General features: G+C 45.2%; 1 protein-coding gene across 8 annotated transcripts in view; it reads left to right on the top strand.

The window, feature by feature from the left end:
• kif13a (kinesin family member 13A) overlaps positions 1-24182 on the top strand; it is a 408670-nt gene that overhangs the window by 105392 nt on the left and 279096 nt on the right. For all 8 annotated transcript variants that reach the window (XM_072509684.1, XM_072509681.1, XM_072509683.1 and 5 more), the window contains exon 3: positions 18329-18341. In XM_072509684.1, coding sequence (XP_072365785.1) covers positions 18329-18341 — 13 coding nt within the window. The remainder of the gene's footprint in view (positions 1-18328; positions 18342-24182) is intronic.

Raw genomic sequence — 24182 nt, 5'->3', positions numbered from 1 at the left:
TGAGAAAGTGGCGATGAGCTGCTTCCTGATCCTCTGCAATCCATCTGTTGTAGATACATCCATAGTGCTGTTTGGAAGGGAGTTCAGGATTTTGACCCAGTGACGGGGAAGGAACGGCGATATAGTTCCAAGTCAGGTGTATGTGGCTTGGAGGGGGACTTGAAAATGCTGGTGTTCTCATGCATCTATTATCCTTGTCCTTCTCGGTGGCAGAGGTCGTGGATTTGAAAGGTGATTGTTTCCAAGGCAGTGTGCCAACAATCTTTCTTCCCAAGGACAATCGCACAATAGAACAAGCTGCCAAAGGAAATCATCACATCCGCATTGCTTGAAATCTTCAAGACCCATCTTTAGATCATTTCCATTTAATAATTTTCATTACCAGTACTGCCATTTCTGCAGGTCATGCCTCGTTCAGCTGGTACTATCCATATAAATGTTCGAGCAAGACCAATATTAGTCTGTGATTCTGACACCACTCAAGCAGAAAGAACCCTGGCTTTAGAACCCTCCCCCTTCCTTGGGACAACTCTTGTCCTCTCTGCCCAATGATCTATGTCTCCAGGATTGGTTTACCAAGGACACATGAAGCTCGGCAGATGTCATCCTGGTTTCAAGGGACTGAAGACAATGATGACTATTTACCCCTACATGATGGGCAGATAGTGCTGATTTCCAATCCTGATGAATGTTCATTGACCCAAAATGGTCACCATGTTTCTTGCTCCACAGATGTTGCCTGACTTGCTGAATATTTCCAGCATTTGTATCTACTACTCTTTGAATGTATAATTTTCAACCAGAGAATCGATTCAAAATAAAAATAACAATTTGATCATTTCCATTCAAATTTAAATGGTCTGTATCATCGTGATACAACAGTACCAATAATTAGAGTTATTAAAGGGTGAATGATTTTCAAATGAGATTAATTACATTTTTGTACATTTTAGAAGATTCGGGGAAAGGACAGCAGCTGCTCCAATATTTTGTGTAGTTACTGCTTCATTACCAAGAGTCAATTAAGCATTGTGCTACAGTAAAGAAGGTTCTGAAGTGATAATTTGTTAATAATATCATGTGCACTTGTCATAACCAGTAGGTATCCTATAGGAACTGAGAATTCCGTTACTAGGATGGGTACTAATTGCACATTCTGCAAACTTCAATTTGATAGAATGCTTATGCCAGCTCTTTGCACACTGTTAATGAACGATTTATTTTGAATATAGTTTATCTTTAAAACAAAGACTAGGAGTGCAGCGAGAAGAGGATACTGCATAAGAGCTTTTACAGAATTAGAGTAATCTTTAATAGTGTCACAAGTACATTAACACTGCAGTGAAGTTACTGTGAAAATCCCCTAGTTGCCACACTGGCGCGTATTCTACACTCGGAGAATTCAGAATGTCCAAGTCACCTAACAAACTCGTCTTTCGGGACTTGTAGGAGGAAACCGGAGCACCTGGAGGAAACCCAGGCAGACACAGAAAACGAAAGCGGGAATCAAACCCGGACCGTGGCACTGTGAAGTAACAGTGTGAACCACTGCTACCGTGCCGCATTTAAAGCAGTTCTTTATGAGCTATGTGTAGTTTTCCAAATTTGTATTCATGGTCCGTCAGTCGTTCAGTTTCTTTAGGTTCGAACCACTCTGCTGTTTTCTATTTGTGTCTAGCTTGAGTAATGGTTTGTGTAACTGCAGCTTAACCCTCAGCAAGTGTTTGATGAAGGTAGAAGCATTGCAGTGAACTTTCACAATTGGACAATTCTACTGCCCCAAAGAACACCATCACAAAGTACGATTGTCATCGGTATTTAGTTTAGGAAGAGCATTTTGTATTTTCTTTTAGCTTGCCGTTTCCAAACTTTTTTTCATTTCAAACAAATAATTTGATTGGATTGGGAGGGAGAAAACCCACCCGTCCCTATGGTTGTGACTGCCCAGAGCACTCGTAAACAGGAAATTATGGGTGTACTCTGTAGTGCTATTGAAAAGAGCAAATTAAACACTTGAAATAATAAGCATAACAGGCTCTTGCAAATTGCAACACTGAAATTAATTGCGTTTCCCCCATAAATATACTTTATTCATTAAATATTTTAAATTCATTGTGCATTCTGTGCATCATCAGTAGCTTTCTCTCATTGTCCTTCGTTCTGCTGATGGAAATGTAGGTGTCTGAAACTGTGCTTTATATTAATGCTGCCTATTAGAAAAGAGAGCTGATGGATATTCTTTGCAGCATGCCGGTCATATCTGTTTGGAGTATACCTAGGTTGATATTTTACTGGGTTTAATTCCAATTTTGGAATCCATCAAGGTTACTACTTTAATAATCAATTAAAGTGTAAACCAAGTGGGCCGAAACTAAGATCACACTTCTTGGTAGGTTGTGCTTTTGCAGAGACAGAAAATGCATTTTTGTTTCAAACCACCCTGGAGTTGAAAACATTTTGTCATGAATCAAACTCATGGCCAAAAGTGGTAGGCTCATTTTACTCCTCCCTCATTGAAGTAGTTAAATATATTTTTTCTGTAAAATATGTTAGTTGTTGCTCGCTGGTAGCGATTTGTCCTAAGTTTGAAGTTTGTGGGTTCAAGGCCCATTACAGAGGCTTGAGCAGACCATCTCGATTGACTATTGCAGAGCTGAGGGAGAGGCATTATCACAAATGGTGTTCTTTTCCAAAGACTGGCCAACCCCTAAACCAACACGAAGGGCCAATCCCTGAACCATCACGATGACCGGGTCATTCCCGAAACCAACATGACGACCGGGCCATTCCATAAACCAGCACGATGACCGGGCCAATCCCTAAACCAACACGAAGGGCCAATCCCTGAACCAACACCATGACCGGGCCAATCCCTAAACCAACGTGATGACCGGGCCATTCCCTAAACCAACACCATGACCGGGCCAATCCCTAAACCAACACCATGACCGGGCCAATCCCTAAACCAACACCATGACCGGGCCAATCCCTAAACCAACACCATGACCACGCCAATCCCTAAACCAACACAATGACCGGGCCAATTCCTAAACCAACACGATGATCGGGTCATTCCCTAAACCAACACGATGACCGGACCATTCCCTAAACCAACATGAAGACCGGGCCATTCCCTAAACCGACACGATGATCAGGCTATTCCCTAAACCAACACGAAGACCGGGCCAATCCCTAAACCAACACCATGACCGGGCCAATCCCTAAACCAACACCATGACCACGCCAATCCCTAAACCAACACAATGACCAGGCCAATCCCTAAACCAACACCATGACCGGGCCAATCCCTAAACCAACACCATGACCACGCCAATCCCTAAACCAACACAATGACCGGGCCAATTCCTAAACCAACACGATGATCGGGCCATTCCCTAAACCAACATGAAGACCGGGCCATTCCCTAAACCGACACGATGATCAGGCTATTCCCTAAACCAACACAATGACTGGGCCAATCCCTAAACCAACACAATGATCGGGCCAATCCCTAAACCAACACGGTGACCGGACCAATCCCTAAACCAACACGAAGACCGGGTCAATCCTTAAACCAACACGATGACCGGGCCATTCCCTAAACCAACGTGATGACCAGGCCAATCCCTAAACCAACACGATGACCGGGCCAATCCCTAAACCAACACGATGACCTGGCCAATCCCGAAACCAACGTGATGATCGGGCCATTCCCTAAACCAACATGATGACTTTGCCATTCCCTAAACCTAACAGGATGACCTGGCCATTCCCTAAACCAACAGGATTAAAGCTGATTATTTTGCCACAATCGCATTGCTTTTCAGGAGCTTGTTGTGCACAATTTGTCTTCTGTATTTCCTACATTACAACAGTAACTACACTTCAGAAGTATGTAATTAGTCGTGAAAAGCTGTGGGACGTCCTGAAATTGCTATATAAATGCAAACCCTCCTTTGTTGTTTACAAGAATGTAACAATAAATCTGAGAGCAGAGTTGTTTTTTTGCTTTCCTCCTTTGTACAGCTGTAGAACTGTTCCATTTAATATTCCAATTCAAACAGAAGAAATACTGCTTCAGGGATTCTGTGACTGGTTTCAATTTAACTGGGTATTTTAACCAGCAAGAAACATGAAAATTGTGTAGTTTCTATATTACTGCTGCATCCGGTCATTGGCAAGGAGTCCCAATAAAATATCTTGGTTGTAATTGCAGTGACTGTATCGGTGTCAGTAGTTCCCCAAGTCCTGTGGTAATTATTCATGAGCTGTGAAATGCTACCCCAAGTGTTGAGTACCGAATGAGACTTGATTTACAGTAAAATAAACCAGGAACTAATGTTCCGCATGCAGCTCACACCATCAAATGATGATGGAAGTGAGAGTTTGAGTGTTTATAAGGAGAGCCATTACCTTTTGTCCCTCCTTCAAAATCCTGCCATTTGTGATCAATCTGTTTTCCTTCCCAGCCACTCTGGGGCTGAAGCTAATGGCCTGGAGCCTTTTGTTGTCAAAACTATTCTCCATATCCGTCACCTTCAGATTCTACTGTATCATTGCTCTGTTGGCAAGTTTCCAATCCTCCATCCTATGGAAGCTTCAGTTCATCCAATACTTATGCTGCTTGTATCTTATTCCACACGGTGCTCCCTTAAACCTTGCCCTTGCAGAACTATATTGGCTCCTGGTCCTCCAAAACCATAGATTTAAAATTCTCGCTCTTGTATTCTAACTCTTTATGAACCTTCCCCATCTACAAAATTCTCCACCCACTGCCCCTCTCTTCCTCTGACCCTAGTGTTTCCACATCCCTTCCCGTTGCCCCACAATTGACTGTGCATTTGACTTTCTCACCCCCATTCTCTGTAATTCTCTTTCTAAACTCCTCCAAGTCATTTTCCTTCCTTCAAACTCACCTTACTTGCATCATAGCTCTTTGACCAAACATTTGTCCCTCTCTCCCAAATTCTCCTTGGCTGCCTCAGCATCCGGGTTTTTTGTTAGGAGTCTAGGGAAAAAGAAACATAATGAGGCCCATTCCTAAGTTAAAGGTGTGTATAGAAGCAAGCAGCTATGTTACCATGCCTCTCATTCTCTTAAAGCATTTCATGTGCTGTGAATTCTTTAGAAAAACTTCTTCATCTATTATTTGATAATAAAGCCAAATTGAATATACACATCAGGTATCTGAGGCAGTTAATGATCTCAGAAATGCAGAGATTAGATAAGTCACAGGTTGCCAACCAGCCAATTGAACCAACTTTCTCCCAAAACTGGTCCTTAAGATTCCCTCGGTGCCGATGAATCTGTATTCTCCTTTACAAAAAAACAAATCCTGGAACACAGTATCCTGATGAGCAGGCAGCCTCAGCCTAAGTCAACTGCTTAAAGGTGCATTCCCATTAAGAGTCCACGGACCAAAAATAATAACATAAAACAAAGTAAATGGGAGCAAAGGGAAATCAAAAGAAGGGACTCTAACCCACTTTTCTCGCCTCTGAGTTCCAAGAGCCCAGCACTGTGATGGAAAGCCCCATCCAAAAGGAATAGATGTCTTTATAATCCCCCTCCACCTCCCCCATTCCTGGAGGTAAACTGAATTTTATAGCTTTAGTAATTCCTGTATATTTGTTGAAAATGTTATTGGTTGGTGGAATCCACCTGACGTTGGTGTCAATTGACTTTTGGAAAGTTGCCCAGTCTGCTTTTTTGAAATTCCATTGTGGATCTACTCTGACCGGAATTTTGATGTCCGTGTCAATGATTAATTGAGGGCCTATGTTTATTGTTGGGGAAGTCATCAAGAACGGTTTGGGATGCAATGATTGGATTTCCTTTCCTAAGAATAGGAAATGTAGGTCTGGGTTACATTCTCTCTGTTACCTTGACCAAAAGAATATACCTGGGGCGAGATTCTCCGACACCCCGCCGGATCGGAGAATCGCCGGGGGCTGGCGTGAATCCCTCCCCCGCCGGTTGCCGAATTCTCCGGCACTGAGAATCGTGCCGCGCCCGTTGCCCCCCCCCCCCGGCGTTTCTCCGGCCCGGATGGGCCGAAGTCCCGCTGCTGGAATGCCTGTCCCGATTCCTTGTATGATATAACACACAAGCCATATCTGGGTTGGGTATTGCAAGCGATTGGATCAAACCTGTGATACGTTTTCTTGTGCTTTGTGTTCGATGTGTATATATGTTTCTTCAAGGGCTAAAACATGAATACTGTTTCTTGTGTAAACTTTCAAAATATTTCCGTTTTGGTTGAAAAATGCTTTCAATATTAAGTTGGTATATTTGTATATTGACTGACATGTAGTTTTCTTTGCTCCTGAAGAAGGCCCATGGTTTCCTTGAGTTGCATGATTTGCCTCTCTCAAGTGGAGGTCAAAATGTTTGGTGTCCTGAGATGAAGGTGGTTATCATCCAAGATCACATAACGGGGTGGGCTGTCAACATCCAATCTGACTTTGAAGGGCAGTCAGATGTGGAGGAATGCAGCAGCCTATTTCGGTACAATAATGCTCCTCAAGGAATAATGTGATGTATGACCAGTTATTTTTAATTGGGGTAGACTGTTGGCCCATATATCAGGAAAACGGCCCACTTTTTCAGTAGTGCCCACAGAAGTAGGGAGAGAGGGATGCAATTTATCAACTCTACAGGGTAGAACGGAAATGTCTGTTGTATTCATAGAATCATCACCAACAATAACAGCAACTTGTATTTATATAACGCCGTAGCACCTTTAACTTAAAACATCCTAAGGTGTTTAACAGGAGCATTTTAAAACGAAGTATGGCATGAGCTGTTGGATTGATAAATAAAAGCTTGGTCAAAGAGGTAGGTTTTAAGGAATGTCTTAAAGGAAGAAAGTGAGGTAAAAATACAGAGAGATGTAGAGAGGGAATTCCAGAGCGTGGGACTTATACAAGTGAAGGCACAGCCACCGGTGGTGGAGTGACTAAAATCAGGAATGTACAGAGGTTGGAAGCGATTACAGAGATGGGAAAGGGACAAGGCCATTGAAAACCAGAAGAAGAATTTAAAAATCAAGGTGTTACTTGACCAGGAACCAGTGTAGGTCAGCGAGCACAGTGATGATAGGGAAATGGGACTGAGTGTGTATTAAGACATGGGCAGCTAATTTTTGGATGGTCGCAGGTTTACAAAGGGTAAAATGTGGGAGACGTGTCAAGACTATGATGGAATATTCGATTCTAGGGATAGAGTGTTTCGGCAGTGGGTGAGCTGAGACAGGGCCAAAGTTGGGTGATGTTACAGAGGTGGAAAACAATGGGTGCAATTTAATGGAAAAATGTCTATAAATGCCATTTTGGGTGGGTTTGGTGGGGTATTTCCCACCGGCTCTTTTGGTGAAATCCACAACGGTATTTACCCACGTTTAGTCACTTTTTTGGGCGTTGGGGCGTTTCACCCGGGTCCAGCACACACGTAGAATTTTTTTTCAGCAGTGGGGAGCTGGACTCGCCAGTGATACCATCTCCTCAGAGATTGGGCCACACATGGGCATTAACCCTGCCCCAAGTGAGGACACCCCACTATGGGGTCACTGAGAACCCCCCTTTTCAGGCCTCACTGCCCGCACCTTTTGGCACCCCCTCCTTCAGGACCCCCACCCTTCATGCCCCCAACCTTTAGGAGGCCCCACCATACCAGCTCTTCACCCCCACCCCCAATTCCCCCTTTCATTGGCATGGACCCCCCTCGGGCACTGGCCCTTGGCAGTGCCTCCTGGGCACCCTGGAACTGCTGCCGGTGCCAGATGGAGAGCAACGGTGTCACCTGCCCCTAACCACACATGGGTCTCCAATGGCCTGGGAGACCCTCCCAGGTGCCATTACGTTGTGAACCAGTGCTAAACAATGTCTGTGCAATCTCTTGTTTGGGAATTGGTTAGTCCCTGGGAGGCAGTTGGATTGGACTTGCATCTTGCTAATCAAATGGAGATTGGTCTCAATTGGTGTCTCGCCATGTTTTGGCGGGATCTGGAGCCCGCCATCGGGAGTGGGCCAGTTAGACCGCGAACCATTTAGTGCCTGGTGTAGATCCCGATTTTGGCGCCTCCTGCTATTTAACCGCCCGGTCCGAGCCAGGCGCAACACTGCCGTTAAATCACACCCACTGTCTTAATGATGGCACGAGTATGAGGTTGGAAGCTCATCTCAGAATCAAATGTGATACCAAGGTTGCAAGCCGATTGGCTTAATCTCAAACTGTTGCCAAGGAGAGGGATACAGTCAGTAGCCAGGGAACAGAGTTTGAAGTGGGAAGCATAAACAGTGGCTTCAGTGTTCCCAATAATTAATTGGAGGAAATTTCTGCTCATCCACTGTTGCATGTCGAATACACAGTCCAATAATGTAACAACCACAGAGGAATCAAGAATTTGTGCTAGTGAGGTATCGTCAGCATTCCGGAATGCAGTGCATTTAAATGATGTTGTCAAAGGGCAGCAAATGAGAAGTGGGAGGGGCTGAAGGATAGATCCTTAGGGGACACCAGCAGTAATTGTGTGGGAGCAGGAGGAGAAGCCATTGTAAGTGATCTTTGGTTACTATTGCATAGGCAACAATGGAACTAGGTAAATGCAGTCTCGCCCAGCTGGATAGAGGCATAGAAGGAGTATGGTGTGATCAACCATGTCACAGACTACAGGCAGATCGAGAAGGACGAGGAGGAAAAGTTTATCACAGTGACATAGGATGTCATTTGTGACTTTGATCCAAACTGTTTTGGTGTTGGGTGGGGCAAAAACTGATTGGGGCGATCCAATTATGAGAACGAAGGTGACAGATGACAGAATAATACAGCGCAGACGGAGATCGGTCAGTTCCTCATACTTTGCTGTTTGAAAGGGCTATCCAATTAGTTCCATTTCCTTTGGGTTTTCCCCGTGGCCCAGAAAAAGCTTCCATTCAAGTATTTGTCCAATTCGCTTTGGGAAATATTGAACCTGATTCCACCACCTTTTCAGGAGGTGGATTCCAAATCATGCTCGCTTCATTTTTTAAAAAAAATCTTCCTATTGTCTGTGGTTCTTTGACCATTTTACCTTCAAATCCGTGTCCTCTTGTTCTCGATCTTAATGCAGCTGGAAATAGTTTCTCCTTATTTAGTTAACCCCAATCCTTCATGATCGTGAATACCTCTATCAAAGCTCCCATTAATCACCCCCATTGTTAAAGAGAACAAGCTTATGTTTTCTAGTCTCCCGATGTAAATGAAGTCCCCAATATCTTTAATAATAATCCGATAAATCTCCTCTGCATCCAGTTAAGTCCATGGTATCCTTCGAAAAATGTGGTGTCCAGAATTGGACACAATACTCTGTAGCCTAACTAATGATTTATATCCGTCCAGGATAACTACCTCTATTTGCCAAGGCATGTTTTTGGCAGTCTTCTCAGCCAGTGAATCGCATCTGCGGAGAACTATTGTTTCCGATAAACGTTGACCTGAATTCTCTGGTCATTGCAAGAGAATGGTACGAATTTAGAAAATGTTACCAAGGCACCAGGCAGAGTACAAGACCTCCACTAAATCAGAATTTGTCTACAGACTATCAACGAGGCAAAGGCGAGGATATTCGCCTTCACCCCGGGCTGAAGCACCGCGAATCCAACATCCCAAAAAAGCCCACCAGCAGACATGGATCCAAATCTATCCAGAGTATCTCCGACATGGTGTTAAATAATAATATTAATCTTTATTAGTGTCACAAATACGCTTACATTAACACTGCAATGAAGTTACTGTGAAAATCCCCTAGTCACCACATTCTGACGCTGGTTCGGGTACACAGAGGGAGAATTCAGAATGTCCAAATTACCTAACAAACACTACTTTCGGGACTTGTGGGAAGAAACCGGAGCACCCAGAGGAAACCCACGCAGATACGGAGAACGTGCAGACTCCGCAGAGACAGTGACCTGGCCGCTGTGAAGCAAGAGTGCCAACGACTGTGCTACCGTAAAGAAAGAGGCCCAAAAGCTAATCAACTTGGGACAGGGCCAGAACAAATGTTTATGGTTCGCCGGCCCCCAAGAGCAGCACTCACTCAAGCCCGGAGAAGAATCCGCACATCCGAGCTCTGATCAGGTGCGTCCTGCGCAAAACCTTGAATTGAATCAAACTCAGTCGAGCACAGGAAGACGTGGGGTTGACTCTGTGGAGGGCCTCACTCCACACCTCACCATTAAGAATGAGACCCTATTCATCCTCCCATTTCGTCCTCGCCTCACTCAGCAGAGCAGAATCTGTTGAAAGAACGTGGCTACAGGTGTCCTAAATAGACGACCGCACCCCGATTTAACCTGAGGATCACCACACCCCAGGCGAGGGGCAAGGTTGAGAAGGTAGGGCCTTCATGAATAACCTCAGCCGGTATGGGAGTTGAACTTGCGCTGCTGGCCATGCTCTGCATTATGAACCAGCTGTCTAGCCAACTGCGCATTTATGTTAATAATTAGATGATGAAGGATGAGCGGTGCCTTGAGTATAAATCTAGGCATGGAATGGTTAGGTGGAGTAGCCACTTACTATACTGTATATTCTATCCAAAAAGATGTTTTGTTCCTTTCAAAAATTTGTCTAAATTCAGACCCAGATCTCTCTGTCCCTGTATCCCCATTCAGATTGTTCCATTCGGAGCATAGTGGAAGGAAATAGTTTCCACATGATGCATGTAATGGCAATTTTCCACCACTGTGTTTAGTCAACATCAGCTGGTAGTGAGTTTAAAAGTGAAAAATGTTCCAAGACATTTCATAGGAGCATTAGATAAAATTGATGCTCAGCCAAAGGAGGAGAGAATGAGAGAGAGGGGGGGGGGGAAAGAAAAATGGCCAAAAGAATTGTTGTAAGAAGGGTCTTAAAAGGAGAAGTAGGAGAAAAGGTATTGAAGGAATTTCAGAGTAGAGATACTGAGATGGTCTGCCAATATTGAGGAAAAGTTGGGAAATGCACAAGAAAAATAGAAAGTTTGCGGGAGGTGTGACTGAAGGTCATAGAATTAGGAAGGAGAAAGCCCATAAAAGTTCTTAAACATATGATGAGAATTTTAAAGTTACGATGGTGGGGGGATTGAGAGCCAGTTTACATGGTTATTCATGAAGGCCTCGCCTTCTCAATCTTGCCACTCGCCTGAGGTGTGGTGATCCTCGGGTTAAATCGCCACCTGTCAGCTCTCCTCCTCAAAGAGGAAAGCAGCCTATGGTCATCTGGGACTATGACGACTTTACCTTACCTCTTACATCATTGAAGATGGGTGTAATGGGCAAATGTGGCTTGGTGCAAGATAGGGGGCTGGATTCTCCTGTTGCCAATTCGGCAGCAGAGTCACCAATAATGTTGCTCTTTTTAACTGGATACTAATATGACAGTTATTAATGATGATATTGCTTTTCAGAGTCACCAGGTATTGATACCACCACAAGGTTTAACCGGATATCGATCAAAGACCCAACAACCAGTTAGTTAGTTCAAGTTCAATGATAGTTTATTAACATACAAGAATTACTTTGACATGCAGCGTAAAACACCACAAGCTAAATTACATCTAACACTACAACAACCTGTACTTAACTTCAGGCACCCGGCTTTATGCAGAGGAACAAGGCATTTGTTCGGATCTTGCGTGGCTGGGTCTGGAGAAGCGACTTGGTTTTTGCTGGGCTCATCCGTCTGGTAGCGGTCGTTGGTCTTGAACTTGCTTCTGGTCGTGGTGCTGCAATTGGTATCAGATGCAGGCCTGGCCAAGAAAGTGCCTGTGCGCCGGGGCCAAAAGAGACTGAACACATGGCAGTGTCTCTTTTTATCCTTCGGGGGGTTTGCGCTCTTTTGGGTGGTCCTTAGCTTTGGACACAATAATTATGCAGGCTTCGATTACTGCCTTCGATTTTGGCCAATAAAGGGGCGGGTGCCTTGATGGCTGGGCGTGTCCTGAGCGGTCATTGACCGTGGCGGTTTAGGCTTCCTGGGTGAAGGGAGTGGCGCAGATGAGTCTGTATCTATATCTAATACCTGAGTGCAAGTCTTTTGTTCTGGGGAAATGGGTCATTAGAATGCAAATCAGCTGGGGATTTCGATAGTGTCTGGTTATCTAGTGGCCAATAAAATGAAAAAAATTAAATGAAAATCGATTATTGTCACAAGTAGGCTTCAAATGAAGTTACTGTGAAAAGCCCCTAGACGCCACATTCCGGCGCCTGTTCGGGGAGGCTGGTACGGGAATTGAACCGTGCTGCTGGCCTGCCTTGGTCAGCTTTCAAAGCCAGCGATTTAGCCCTGTGCTAAACCAACCCCGTTACACCCCTATACACTTTAGCTCTGAGTTCATCTGGATCCTGCATTGGCCATATTTCCCGTGATTCTTTGCAAGTGGCCATGTTTCCCTTTGTAAGTGGCCATCCCAGATGGCTACATCCCGTCCTTTTAATCCCAAACGGGAAGCGTGGTGGATCACACGGTTAGTCCTTCAGCCGTCTTTGGTGTGCCGGTTACCCTTGGTCAAGGACACTACTCTTTTGGAGCATATACCTAAGTTTTTAATACATCACACATTCATAACTTCTAAGGGACCACTATAAACATTTTATCATACATTTAACTTATTTACACACGGGAACCTCTAACTGTAATTACCTAAGCTGCACTCATGCCGCTGGCAAATATCAAACGGAACTTATAATACAGTACAAAAATTTTAAACAACAGCAGCATCACATTTCTACTTAAGTCATTACATTCATAGAAAAATACAACCTTTATTTCGTCATAATAAAATGTTTAAAAGGTTTGTGGTGTTTGGTGGATTCCAAGGAAAGGGGCTTGGAGTGTATATATCGGGGAGCGGGAGGCTCTCCTTCGCCATTTGCAGAGTCTAAGTGTCTGAACGACACTGCAGAGTATTGCTAATACCAAGTGGGCTTCTACTGTATAGGAGAGGGAATACCATTTTCCAATGTTTTCACACCATGTGGGGGTATCAGTGTGTATTTCTATGTGTGGTGTGGTGTCCGCGCTAGGGGTATCATGTTGTGTGGTCATGTTCGGGGGGCTGGTGTGGTGTGGGGTACAAAGGCTGTCAACGCACGCAACTGTAGGGATGCAACGATGATCATAATGTAGGTCACCAGTTCTGTCTTCATCTTCTTGTCTTTTTGTTCTTCGTTCTTCGTATATTCCTGAGGGTGCAAGCATAGTATCTGTTATTACCCTTGGTTAATATCTCGTTTTGTTTGTCTTTCTCTTCTGAACTTCAATTACCCATTAGAATCGTCACCATGTGTGACTACCTCATTTTGTTTTTTGAAATAACCATTTTGGAGATGAGACATCCGGAAAAAAGTATTCTGTTAAAGTGCAAGGAATCTTGCAGCTTGTGGTCGATGCGTATAGCAGCAAATTTTGTTTCAACCAAGTGTGTTGAACATGTAAATAGCAGTTACGGTAGCGACCAAAGAGTCGCTGAAAGTAAAATGTTGAGTGCAGAGACTGTGCCAAAAAACATTCTTTAAACCACACGCAAAAAGAACAGATAAGGGGAAACCAAAGACCTGCCAAGGACAGTAAGGAGTGTTAAGAACTTTTCCAAATTACTCGCAATGACGGGAACATGGGGTGCGTGTGAGCTGTGGCATGGGAAGAATGGGTGGGATTATCCTCTGGTAGGGCGTTGATCAGTGCCATTGCTCTACTACCCGAGCTTGGCTGACCGAATACATAGGGGGTCCTCAGGCATGATGGGGATTAGTGCCGTTACTCCACTGCCTGGGTGACCTTACACGAGCGGAAAGAATTTGTAACATATGGACTCCGACAATGTGCAGAAGAGTAATCATGACTGCATCAAGAAATTTAGTAAATGGGCGACATTAATTAAAACATGTGAGACCGGAAGAATAAACTGTCAAGAAATTCCATTTCGAAGTGACATTAACTGAAACCATGCAAGAGCAGAAAGCGGGCAGGCTCCATCAGAAAATAGGACACCGTAAATCTCAGTCGGTTCCTTTTTCTCATCATCTGGACACCTCCGGGTTCAGTATCAAAAAGCGTTGCGAAAGGGTTACCGTAAAGTTCCTTTCATGGGTGGTCCGGTCATGAGGGTGTGGGGGGTGAATCCTGTGGAACTTGATACTGTGTTCCTAATGAACATAAGGGCGAATGGGAGAACCGTGTCCCATGTGGTGTTGTGCTGTTGCACCATTTTCCTAATAGTCGCTTTCAGGGTCCGATTCATATGTTCCACAATGCCGCTGGATTGTGGGTGATGAGCAATATGGAACTTCTGTTTTATGCCGACAATTGTCAGGACATTCTGCATAACTCTGCCTGTGAAATGAGAACCTTGGTCCGATTCAATACTGCGGGGGAATCCCCAGCGTATAAATATCTGCTGCGTTAAAATCTTGGCTGGTGCCCTAGCCGTGTTTGTCTTGGAGGGAAACGCTTCCACCAATTTTGTGAAGGTGTCGATCACTACTAACACATATTTAAAACCATTTCTGCAGGGGGGGGGGGGGGGGGAGAACCAATATAATCAAGCTGTAAATTCGTCCATAGGCCATTAACAGGGCGGGTGTGCCTTAACTGACCTTTTGACCTTTCCTGGAGTATCTTTCTGGATTATTTTGTGCGCAAATTAAACAATTTTCAATATAATGCGTAGCGATCGATGGTCTTGAACTTGCTTTTGGTCGTGGTGCTGCAATTGGTATCGGGAGTAGGCAGGGCCAAGAGAGTGCCGGTCCGCCAGGGCCAAAAGAGACTGAACACATGGCAGTGTCTCTTTTTATATTTCGGGGGTTTTGCGCTCTTTTGGGCGGTCCTTAGCTTGGACCCAATAATTCGGCAGACTTCGATTACTGCCTTTGATTTTAGCCAATAAAGGGGTGGGTGCCTTGATGGCTGGGTGTGTCCTGGGTGGTCATTGACCGTGGCTGTTTGGGCTTGCGATGAGTCTGTATCTGTATCTGATACCTGAGTACAAGTCTTTTGTTGTGGGGAAATGGGCCATTGTTGTGGGGAAATGGGCCATTAGAATGTGAATCGGCTGGGGGTTTCGATAGTGTCTGGTTATCTAGTGGCCAATATATACTTAAGCTCTGAGTTCATCTGGATCCTGCATTGGCCATATTTCCCGTGATTCTTTGCAAGTGGCCATGTTTCCCTTTGTAAGTGGCCATCCCAGATGGCTACACTCTGCCCCGCTGCGCCACTTTTTTGCCCTGACCCGTTACACCAGCCAGTCAATGGGGTTTCCCATTGTGGGGCAGCCCCTCGCCATCAGGAAACCCCCAGGCACCAGCAAAACGCCGGAAAATCCCGCCCAGGATTTGGATGAAGTGGTTAATAGCCAGGCTAGCCACGAAAGCATTGGGGTGATTGAAAGATAAATTGGTAGCCATGGATGAAGCCATAGGTAAACCAGGTTATAAAAGTATGTATGACCTTGTGACAGTGGGGTTCAAATTTAAACTCTAGGCCCGTTGGCTGAGAAGGCTACAAACAGTCATATTTAACCCTAAGTAGTGGCCAGATGGCGATGAAATCAGTGACAAGGTTATGGAGTTCATGAAATTGACGGCTTTGGGCTTCCCCAATATTTAACTGGAGAAATTCACTGCTCATCCAATTCTGCATAAGGAGCAAGGATATTACAAATAGGAGCAGGAGTATGCTATTGTGCTCTTTGAGCCTACTCCACATTCAATGAGATAATGGCTGATCTTCTACTTCACCACTTTCCTCATATCCCTTGATATTTTTAATATATACAATTCTATCCATCTCAGTCTTGAGCATACTCAATGTCTGAGTCTCCAGAGCTGTTTTGAGCAGAGAATTCCAACAATTCACCACCTTCTGAGGGAAGGCATTCTTCTTCATCTCGTTTCTCAATTATTATTATTAGCTCTCTTATTACTGGTCACCTTGCAATCAAATCCCACTCCACTAAGTATACTTGACTCCAGAGTATCTGATAGCACTTGGTTTACAGTGCCTTTGGCCAACTATGTTAAGTCTTTAACCAATAATGCATTTTCTTTCTGATACCTTGCCCTATGAATACAATAAACTCCTTTTTGCTCTTTGTACCTTGCGTATGAGAGCATATAGTTTTGAGTAACCATCTTGTTCTTGAACACATCCAGAGCCTTATCAAGAAATATCAATGTGAAGAAAACGTTTTTCCACAGCTCGGGCACCCTCCGTTAATATGGAGTATCTTATTAATAAGACATCTGATTGACACATCATGTAGCCAGTCACATGCCTAAATGTAAAATACCTCATGTCTTTGCAGTTTTAAATGATCATATAATGGACTAATTTGTGGCAGTTTCATCAGGAATTTCTTTAAAATAAAACCTGTTAAATAAAATCAGGATTGAATGCTGCAATGGTGATTTGGAATAAAGTCAGCTTTAAATGAGGAAGAATTGTAGGTGAAATTTCAGCTGCTGTTGCAGCCTGTTTTCCACAATTAGAATTTGATTTGAGGAGAAGTGATGCATGGTTCATGTGGAGTCAACTGAGGACGGAAATTGAGCTGATTTCAGAATCGTGGTTTGCATGTTTTACAGGCTTTGATCAGTGTGGTCTTTGGAACCAGTTTTCACCTATTTTAACTACTGATTTGCTTTAGTGGTCAGAACTACTTGGTCAGATTTTTTAGAGGTGAAATTTTTCCCTTGTGGTTTTATAATAGTGGTTTAATAAATACCGACTGAACTTGCACATTGTGAAGAATGTACAGTGGAACAGAGTAATTTTCAACAAGTTACTTGAATTATGGTTTTGAAAATGGAACCTTAACATCAAGAAGCATTTTTTGTTCAGGTATCGGAATACTCTCGTGTTTGAAGAATGAGATCATTCTGGTACCGATTTTAAAAATGGAATAATCGAATAGTCTAAGTCCAGGTGAATTCGGAGATAGTTTCACTGATATGAATTGGTAGCTTTTACCTACTTTTATATATAAATTATGTATATGTGTGTATATATAGTTATTTTTAGAAAAACGACTGTCCATGGAATGGAATGTGGAATTTCCTCACATGATCATGGTGCACAGTGGTTAGCACTGCTGCATCTCAGGGACCCGGGTTCAATTCCGGCCTTGGGTAACTGTGCAGAGTTTGCACTTTTCCCCACCCATGTCTGCGTGGGTTTCCTCCGGGTACTCTGATTTCCTCCCACAGTCCAAAGATGTGCAGGTTAGGTGAATTGGGCATTCTAAATTGTCCCTTAGTGTCTAAGGATGTGCAGGTTAGGTGGGGTTACGGGGATAATGCGGGGTTGTGGGCCTAGGTAGGGTTCACTTTCAGCAGGTCGAATAACCTCCTTCTGCACTGTAGTGATTCTATTCTATTCAAATTGCCTGGTGCAAGACTGTCTGCTGGACCCCGAAGTGGAGAAAGCTGTTGTTTGGCTGTGTGTGCAGTTTTGGTGTCCTTATTTGAGGAAGGATGTTCTTGCTCTGGAGGGAGTGCAGCGAAGGATTACCAGGCTGATACCTGGGATGGCAGGACTGTCATATGAAGGATTATATTAATTGGAGTTTAGACGAACGAGAGGGGATCTCATAGAAACATACAAAATTCTAACAGGATTTGACAGGATAGATTCAGAAATAATGTTCCCGATGGTGGGCGAGTTCAGAACTATTATAGGTCATAGTTTGAGGATAAGGGGTAAACCTTTTAGGACTGAGGTGAGGACAAATTTCTTCACCCAGAGAGAGTGGTGAATCTGTGGAATTCATTACAACAGAAAGAAGTTGAGGCCAACAAGTTGTGTAATTTCAAGACTGAATTAGATATAGCTCTTGGGGCTAAAGGGATCAAGGGATATGGTGGAAAGGCGGGATCAGCCATGGTCATAATGAATGGCGGAGCAGACTCGAAGGGCCGAATGGCCTCCTCCTGCTTCTATTTTCTATGTTTGACTGATATTTCACAAAATACATTTAGCCCCATTGTTACCCTCTTGAGGGCTGTAGAAATATTTCACCAATTGGAAAATTACAAGTGTCAAAATGAACTCCTTAATGCACTTTAAAGTCCAGCACAATGGTTTAAATGATGATCTGCACTTGTATGGAAGAAGGCAGCTGCCGGAAATTAAAAATAAACATTCAGATCTCAAGGGGGTCTAAATTTGATAATCACTCAGAAAATTAATATTGTTTTCATTTTCTTTTTGTTCCCCCCCCAAATAACCTTGCTGGTGACTCGGTGGTGGATCGCACGTCCTTCTCATCACTCCATTTTGCTCTGATGGACTGACCTTGCGTTTTAAGGAAAGGGCCCAAGGTATGTATGCTAACTTCACCAGGTGCATGACTTATTGTGTATATTTTAAAGAATGCAAAATTGTTCACTAGCAGCAGAGGAACTTCTGTGTTACATTTTAAATCTAATGTACAGTTAATATAATTCTAGCCTCAAGCCTGGTGAATGGCTAGCAGGCAGTGATCTGCATTTCTGGAACATATTTAGCATAGTGCTTCAGGAGTCATTGTGCTTGAAAGCTCACCTGCAAGAATACTTATTAAATCGGTACATGATGGGTAAAGCAATCTGGAAGGAAAAATAAGACTAGAAAATTGAGGCTTATGGAATAGAAGGGTCCGTGGTCAGCTTGGATAAAAGATATTTGGCTTAAGGAGAGGAAACAGCAAACAGTGGAAAATGATTGTTTTTCAAACTCCAGGACGGTGGACAGTTGTGTTTCCCAAAGGTCAGTGTGAGGTCCACTGTATTTTGTTGTTGTATACAATTGGATATTGGAATATAGAATAACATTAAAAAAATTATCTGTACTAACAAACGCAAAAGTGTGGCAAACAATGAGAATGATGACAACGAACTGCAACAGGACGAAGGCAGGCTAGCAGAATGGACAGAAAAGGGATTGGGATGAGGAAGATATCAGCCACGATCGAATGGCAGGGCAGACTCGATGGCTCCTCGAGCCTATGGCCTTAAAAGAGGCAGGTGGAATTTAATATAGAAAAGTATGAGGTGATGCATTTTTGGTGGAAGGGGGATATGGAGAGCAAATATAGGCTTATTAGTACAGGTCTAAATCCAACAGAAGGACCTGGGGATCTTTGAAGGCGGTAGGACGTATTGAGGGTGTAGATGGAAAGGAAGTGGGATCTTTGACTTTAGAAATAGAAGTATTGACTACAAAAGCAGTAAAACTATGCTGAACCTCTGTAAAACTCTGGTTAGGCAATAGTTATAGTGTTGCTTCCAGTTTTGCTCGCCACAATTTAGGAAGGATGTGAGGGTCCTTGAGAGGGTGTTTATTAGATTTACCAGGATGGTTCCAAGGATGAGGAATTTTAGCTTCAAGATTAGGTTGGAGAAACTGGGTTAGTCTCTTTGGAACAAAAGAGATCGTGGGGGAGATTTGTTAGAGGCATAAAGATTATGGCTGGCTTAGATAAGGGAGCAAAGAAAAGTTGTTCCCATTAGCTCAAAATAAAAGGGTTCGGGAACATGTTAAAGGTTTTGGGTAAGAGGTACGGGGGATGTGAGCAAAAACTGTTTTATGCAGTTAGTGGCAATGACCTGGAACTCACTGCCTATGAGATTGTGGAAGCAGAAACAATCAATGATTTTGAAAGGAAACTGAATGGGCACTTCAGACAAATAAACTTCTGAGGTTATGTAGGTAGAGCAAGGGATTGGGACTGACTGAATTGCCCTTGAGAGAATGGGTATCGGCTTAATGGGCTGAATGCCCCCTTCAGTGCAGTAAATAACTCAATTGATGTTTTCTTCAATCTATAATAATTCAATCTTCTGATATGGAATCACATTATGTTAACATCAATTGAATTGCGAAGCCTGTGCTATAGTAAGATTTGGGGTCTTAAATTTGCCTGGTGTAGGTTAGTTTCTAAAATACTTGAATTCCAGTGGCTGGGTATCCCTGTGTGTGTGCTGTGTGTTGTATGTGTGTCCATTCTTTATTTTTCAATGTGTGTGTATGTTAATCCTTTTTTCCCCTCTCTCCTTTCTATCGCTCTCTCTCGCTCTGACCATGTCACTGTATTTGTTCACCCAGATCTAAACTCCAGTTGATGATTCTTTTTTTTTTTAAATAAAAATATTTTTATTGAAGTATTTGTAAAATTTTATAACTATAACAGAAAAAGAACAGTAAACATTAACATGGTGAAAAAAATAGACATTTCCCCAATCGGCTCTATCTTCACAGACCACAAGAAATAACATAAAACACCACATTACCACCCCCCCCCAACTCGGAAAGCTGCTACTGCCGACATTTTAAATTTCTCCAAGAAAGTTGACGAACGACTGCCACCTCCGGGAGAACCCTAGCATTGATCCTCTTCAAGCAAACTTTATTTTCTCAGCCATATCATTGACCCAAATCTCTACACTCGGGGGTTTCGAGTCCCTCCACGTTAAAAGGATCCGTCTCTGGGCTACCAGGGAGCAAAGGCCAGAACGTTGGCCTCTTTCACTACCTGAACTCCCGGGTCTTCTGACACTCGAAAGAGCCACCTCTGGACTCGGCACCACCACCGTAGACATTGCCTTGGCAAACCCCTGCCAGAACCCTCCAAGCTTTGGGCATGCCCAAAACATATGGACATGGTTTGCTGGGCTTTCCGCACACCTCGCACATCTGTCTTCTACCCCGAAAAACTTACTCATCCTTGCCACCGTCGGGTGTGCCCGGTGGGCCACCTTAAACTGGATTAAACTGAGCCTAGCACATGATGAGGAGGAATTAACCCTACTTTTAAAAAAATAAAATTAAAATTTAGAGTACTCAATTATTATTTTTCCTTCCAATTAAGGGGCAATTTAGCATGGCCAATCCACCTAACGTGCACATCTTTGGGTTGTGGGGGCGAAAGCCACTCAGACGCAGGGAGGATGTGCAAACTCCAGACGGACAGTGACCCAGGGCCGGGATTTGAACCCAGGTCCTTAGTGCCGCAGTCCTAGTTCTATCCACTGGCCACTGTGCTGCCCTGAATTAACCCTACTTAGGGCTTCCGCCCACATACCCAGCTCTAACTCTCCTCCTAACTTCTCCTCCCATTTGCCCGTACGTTCCTCCACCGGGGTTTCCTCTGCTTCCAGCCGTTCCTGGTAGATGTCCGACACCTTCTCCTCCCCCACCCAGCTACCGGAAACTACTCTGTCCTGTATCCCCCGTGGCGGCAGAAGCGGGAAGGCCACGACCTGTTTTCTCAGGAAGGCCCTCACTTGTAAATATCTAAAACCGTTCCCTGGCAGCAGTTTAAATTTGTCCTCCAGCGCCTGCAGGCTGGGAAAGCTCCCATCTATAAACAGATCACCCATCCTTTCGATACCTGCCCTCTGCCAGCTGTGGAACCCGCCATCCATCCTGCCCGGTAGAAACATGTGGTTATTGCATATCGGGGTCCAGATCGACGCGCCTTCCACCCTCTTGTGTCTCCTCCACTGCCCCCAGATCTTCAGTGCCGCCACCACCACCAGACTTGTGGAGTAACGGGCCGGCGAGAACAGCAGTGGTACCGTTACCAGCGCTCCCAAACTGGTGCCTTTCCATGACGCCGCCTCCAACCGCTCCCATGCCTCCCCCTCCCCCAATACCCACTTCCTAATCATGGTTATGTTGGCCGCCCAGTAGTCGTTGCAAACGTTCGGCAATGCCAGCCCACCCATCCCCCGACTGCGTTCCAGCAGTGCTCTCTTTACTCGCGGGGTCTCGTTCGCCCACACAAATCCCGAGATGATCTTATTCACCCGCTTGAAAAGGCCTCCGGGATGAAGATGGGAAGGCACTGGAATACAAATAGTAATCTGGGGAGGACCGTCATTTTCACGGTCTGTACCCTCCCCACCAGTGACAGCGGGAGCATGTTCCCATCTTTTAAAGTCCCCTTCCATTTGTTCCACCAGCCGGGTCAAATTAAGCTTGTGCAACAAATCCCACTTCCGAGGCACCTGTATTCCCAGGTAGTGAAAGCTCTTCTCTACCCTCCTCAGCGGCAGCTCACTCAGTCTCTTCTCCTGCCCTTTAGCCTGGATCACAAACAACTCGCTCTTCCCCCACCTTCAGTTTATACCCCGAAAAACTGCCAAATTCCCTCAAGATCCGCATGTCCTCCCTCATCCCCTCCAGTGGGTCCGAAATATGCAGGAGGAGATCATCCACGTAGAGCGAGACCTGGTGCTCCACCCCCACCCGGACCAGCCCCTGCCAGTTCCTTGAAGCTCTCAATGCCATGGCCAGCAGCTCAATGGCTAGAGCAAATAATAACAGGGAGAGGGGACACCCTTGCCTCGTCCCCCGATGCAATTTAAGATACCCCGACCTAAGCCGGTTCGTACGCACGCTTGCCACAGGCGCCTGGGACAGCAATCGCACCCACCGAATAAAGTCCTCACCAAACCCAAACCTACCTAGCGCCTCCCACAGGTACTCTCACTCCACCCGATCTAAAGCTTTCTCTGCATCCATCGCTGCCACAACCTCTACTTCCTCTCTTTCCGAGGGCATCATAACAATATTTAAAACCCTCCGCACATTGGCATTAAGTTGCCTGCCCTTAACAAATCCAGTCTGGTCTTCCCCTATCACCCCCAGGACACAATCCTCTATCCTTGTGGCCAAGATCTTCGCCAATAGCTTGGCATCCACATTTAGTAACGAGATTGGCCTGTAAGACCCACACTGTTCAGGGTCCTTCTCCCGTTTAAGAATGAGTGAGATTGAGGCCTGCGACATTGTAGGATGGAGGATACCCTTCTCTCTGGCCTCATTAAAGGTCCTCATCAGCAGTGGGCTCAATAACTCTGAAAATTTCTTTTAAAATTCCACCGGAAAGCCAACCGGCCCCGGAGCTTTGCCCGACTGCATGCCCTCCAGCCCCTTAATGATCTCTCCTATCTCGATCGGGGCCCCAAGCCCCTCCACCAGGCCCACCTCCACTCTTGGGAACCTCAACTGGTCCAGAAATTGCCTCATCCCTTCCGCTCCCGCCGGGGGTTCCGACTCATATAATTTGCTGTAGGATTCCTTAAAAACTTCCTTCACCCCCTCTGGGTCCAAGACCAAGTTACCCTCCTTATTCTTTACTCCACCAATCTCCCTGGCCGCCTCTCTCTTCCTAAGCTGTTGCGCCAGCATCCTGCTCGCCTTCTCTCCATACTCATAAACCGCCCCCTTAGTCTTTCTCAGCTGTTCAACTGCTTTCCCTGTGGTCAACAATTCAAACTCCGCCTGTAGTTTGCGCCGCTCCCTCAGGAGTCCCGCGACCGGGTCCTCCGCATACCTCCTATCCACCCGAAGTTCTCCTCCACCAATCTCTCCCTCTCCACCCTTTCCCTCTCTTCTCTATGAGACTGGATCAATATTAGTTCCCCTCTAACAACTGCCTTCAGGGCTTCCCGGACCGTCGCTGCCGATACCTCTCCCGTGTCGTTTGTTTCCAGGTAGTTCTGGATACTGTTATTTACCTGACCGCAAACCACCTCATCCGCTAACAACCCCACATCCAGTGTCCACAGCGGACGCTGCCTTCTCTCCTCCCTAAGCCGCAAATCCACCCAGTGCGGGGCATGTTCCGAGACTGTAATCGCCGAGTATTCCGTCCCCGCCACCTTCTGGATCAACGCCCTGTCCAGAACAAAAAATTCAATGGATTTTGCCTAACACACGCCTCATAAAATCCACGTCGTCCCAGTTCGGGGCGTAGCCATTCACGAGCACCACTCGGACCCCTCCAGCTTCCCACTCACCATTGTATACCTACCCCCTTTATCAGCCACAATTCTCCCAGCCTCAAATGCCACTCGCTTACTAATCAAAATTGCTACCCCGCCTGATCTTCGAGTCCAGCCCTGAGTGGAACACCTGACTAACCCAACCCTTCCTTAATCTCATCTGGCCTGTGACCTTTAGATGCGTCTCCTGCAGCATTGCCACGTCTGCCTTTAGCCCCTTTAAATGCGCGAAGCTCTCTTCACTGGCCCTTGCAGACCTCTCACGATCCATGTAATCAGCCTGGGGGGGGGGGGGGGAAGAGCAGGCCCCCCACCCCCACCCCCAAGGCCGACTAGCCATCACCCTTCATAGCCCAGCCCCGAGCTCGCCCCCCCCCCCCCCCCCCCCCC

Source organism: Scyliorhinus torazame, chromosome 6 (genome assembly GCF_047496885.1).
Source record: "Scyliorhinus torazame isolate Kashiwa2021f chromosome 6, sScyTor2.1, whole genome shotgun sequence".
Classification (NCBI taxonomy): domain Eukaryota; kingdom Metazoa; phylum Chordata; class Chondrichthyes; order Carcharhiniformes; family Scyliorhinidae; genus Scyliorhinus; species Scyliorhinus torazame.
Note: the sequence above shows the minus strand (reverse complement) of the source record. Positions and strands in the feature narration are given on the sequence as shown.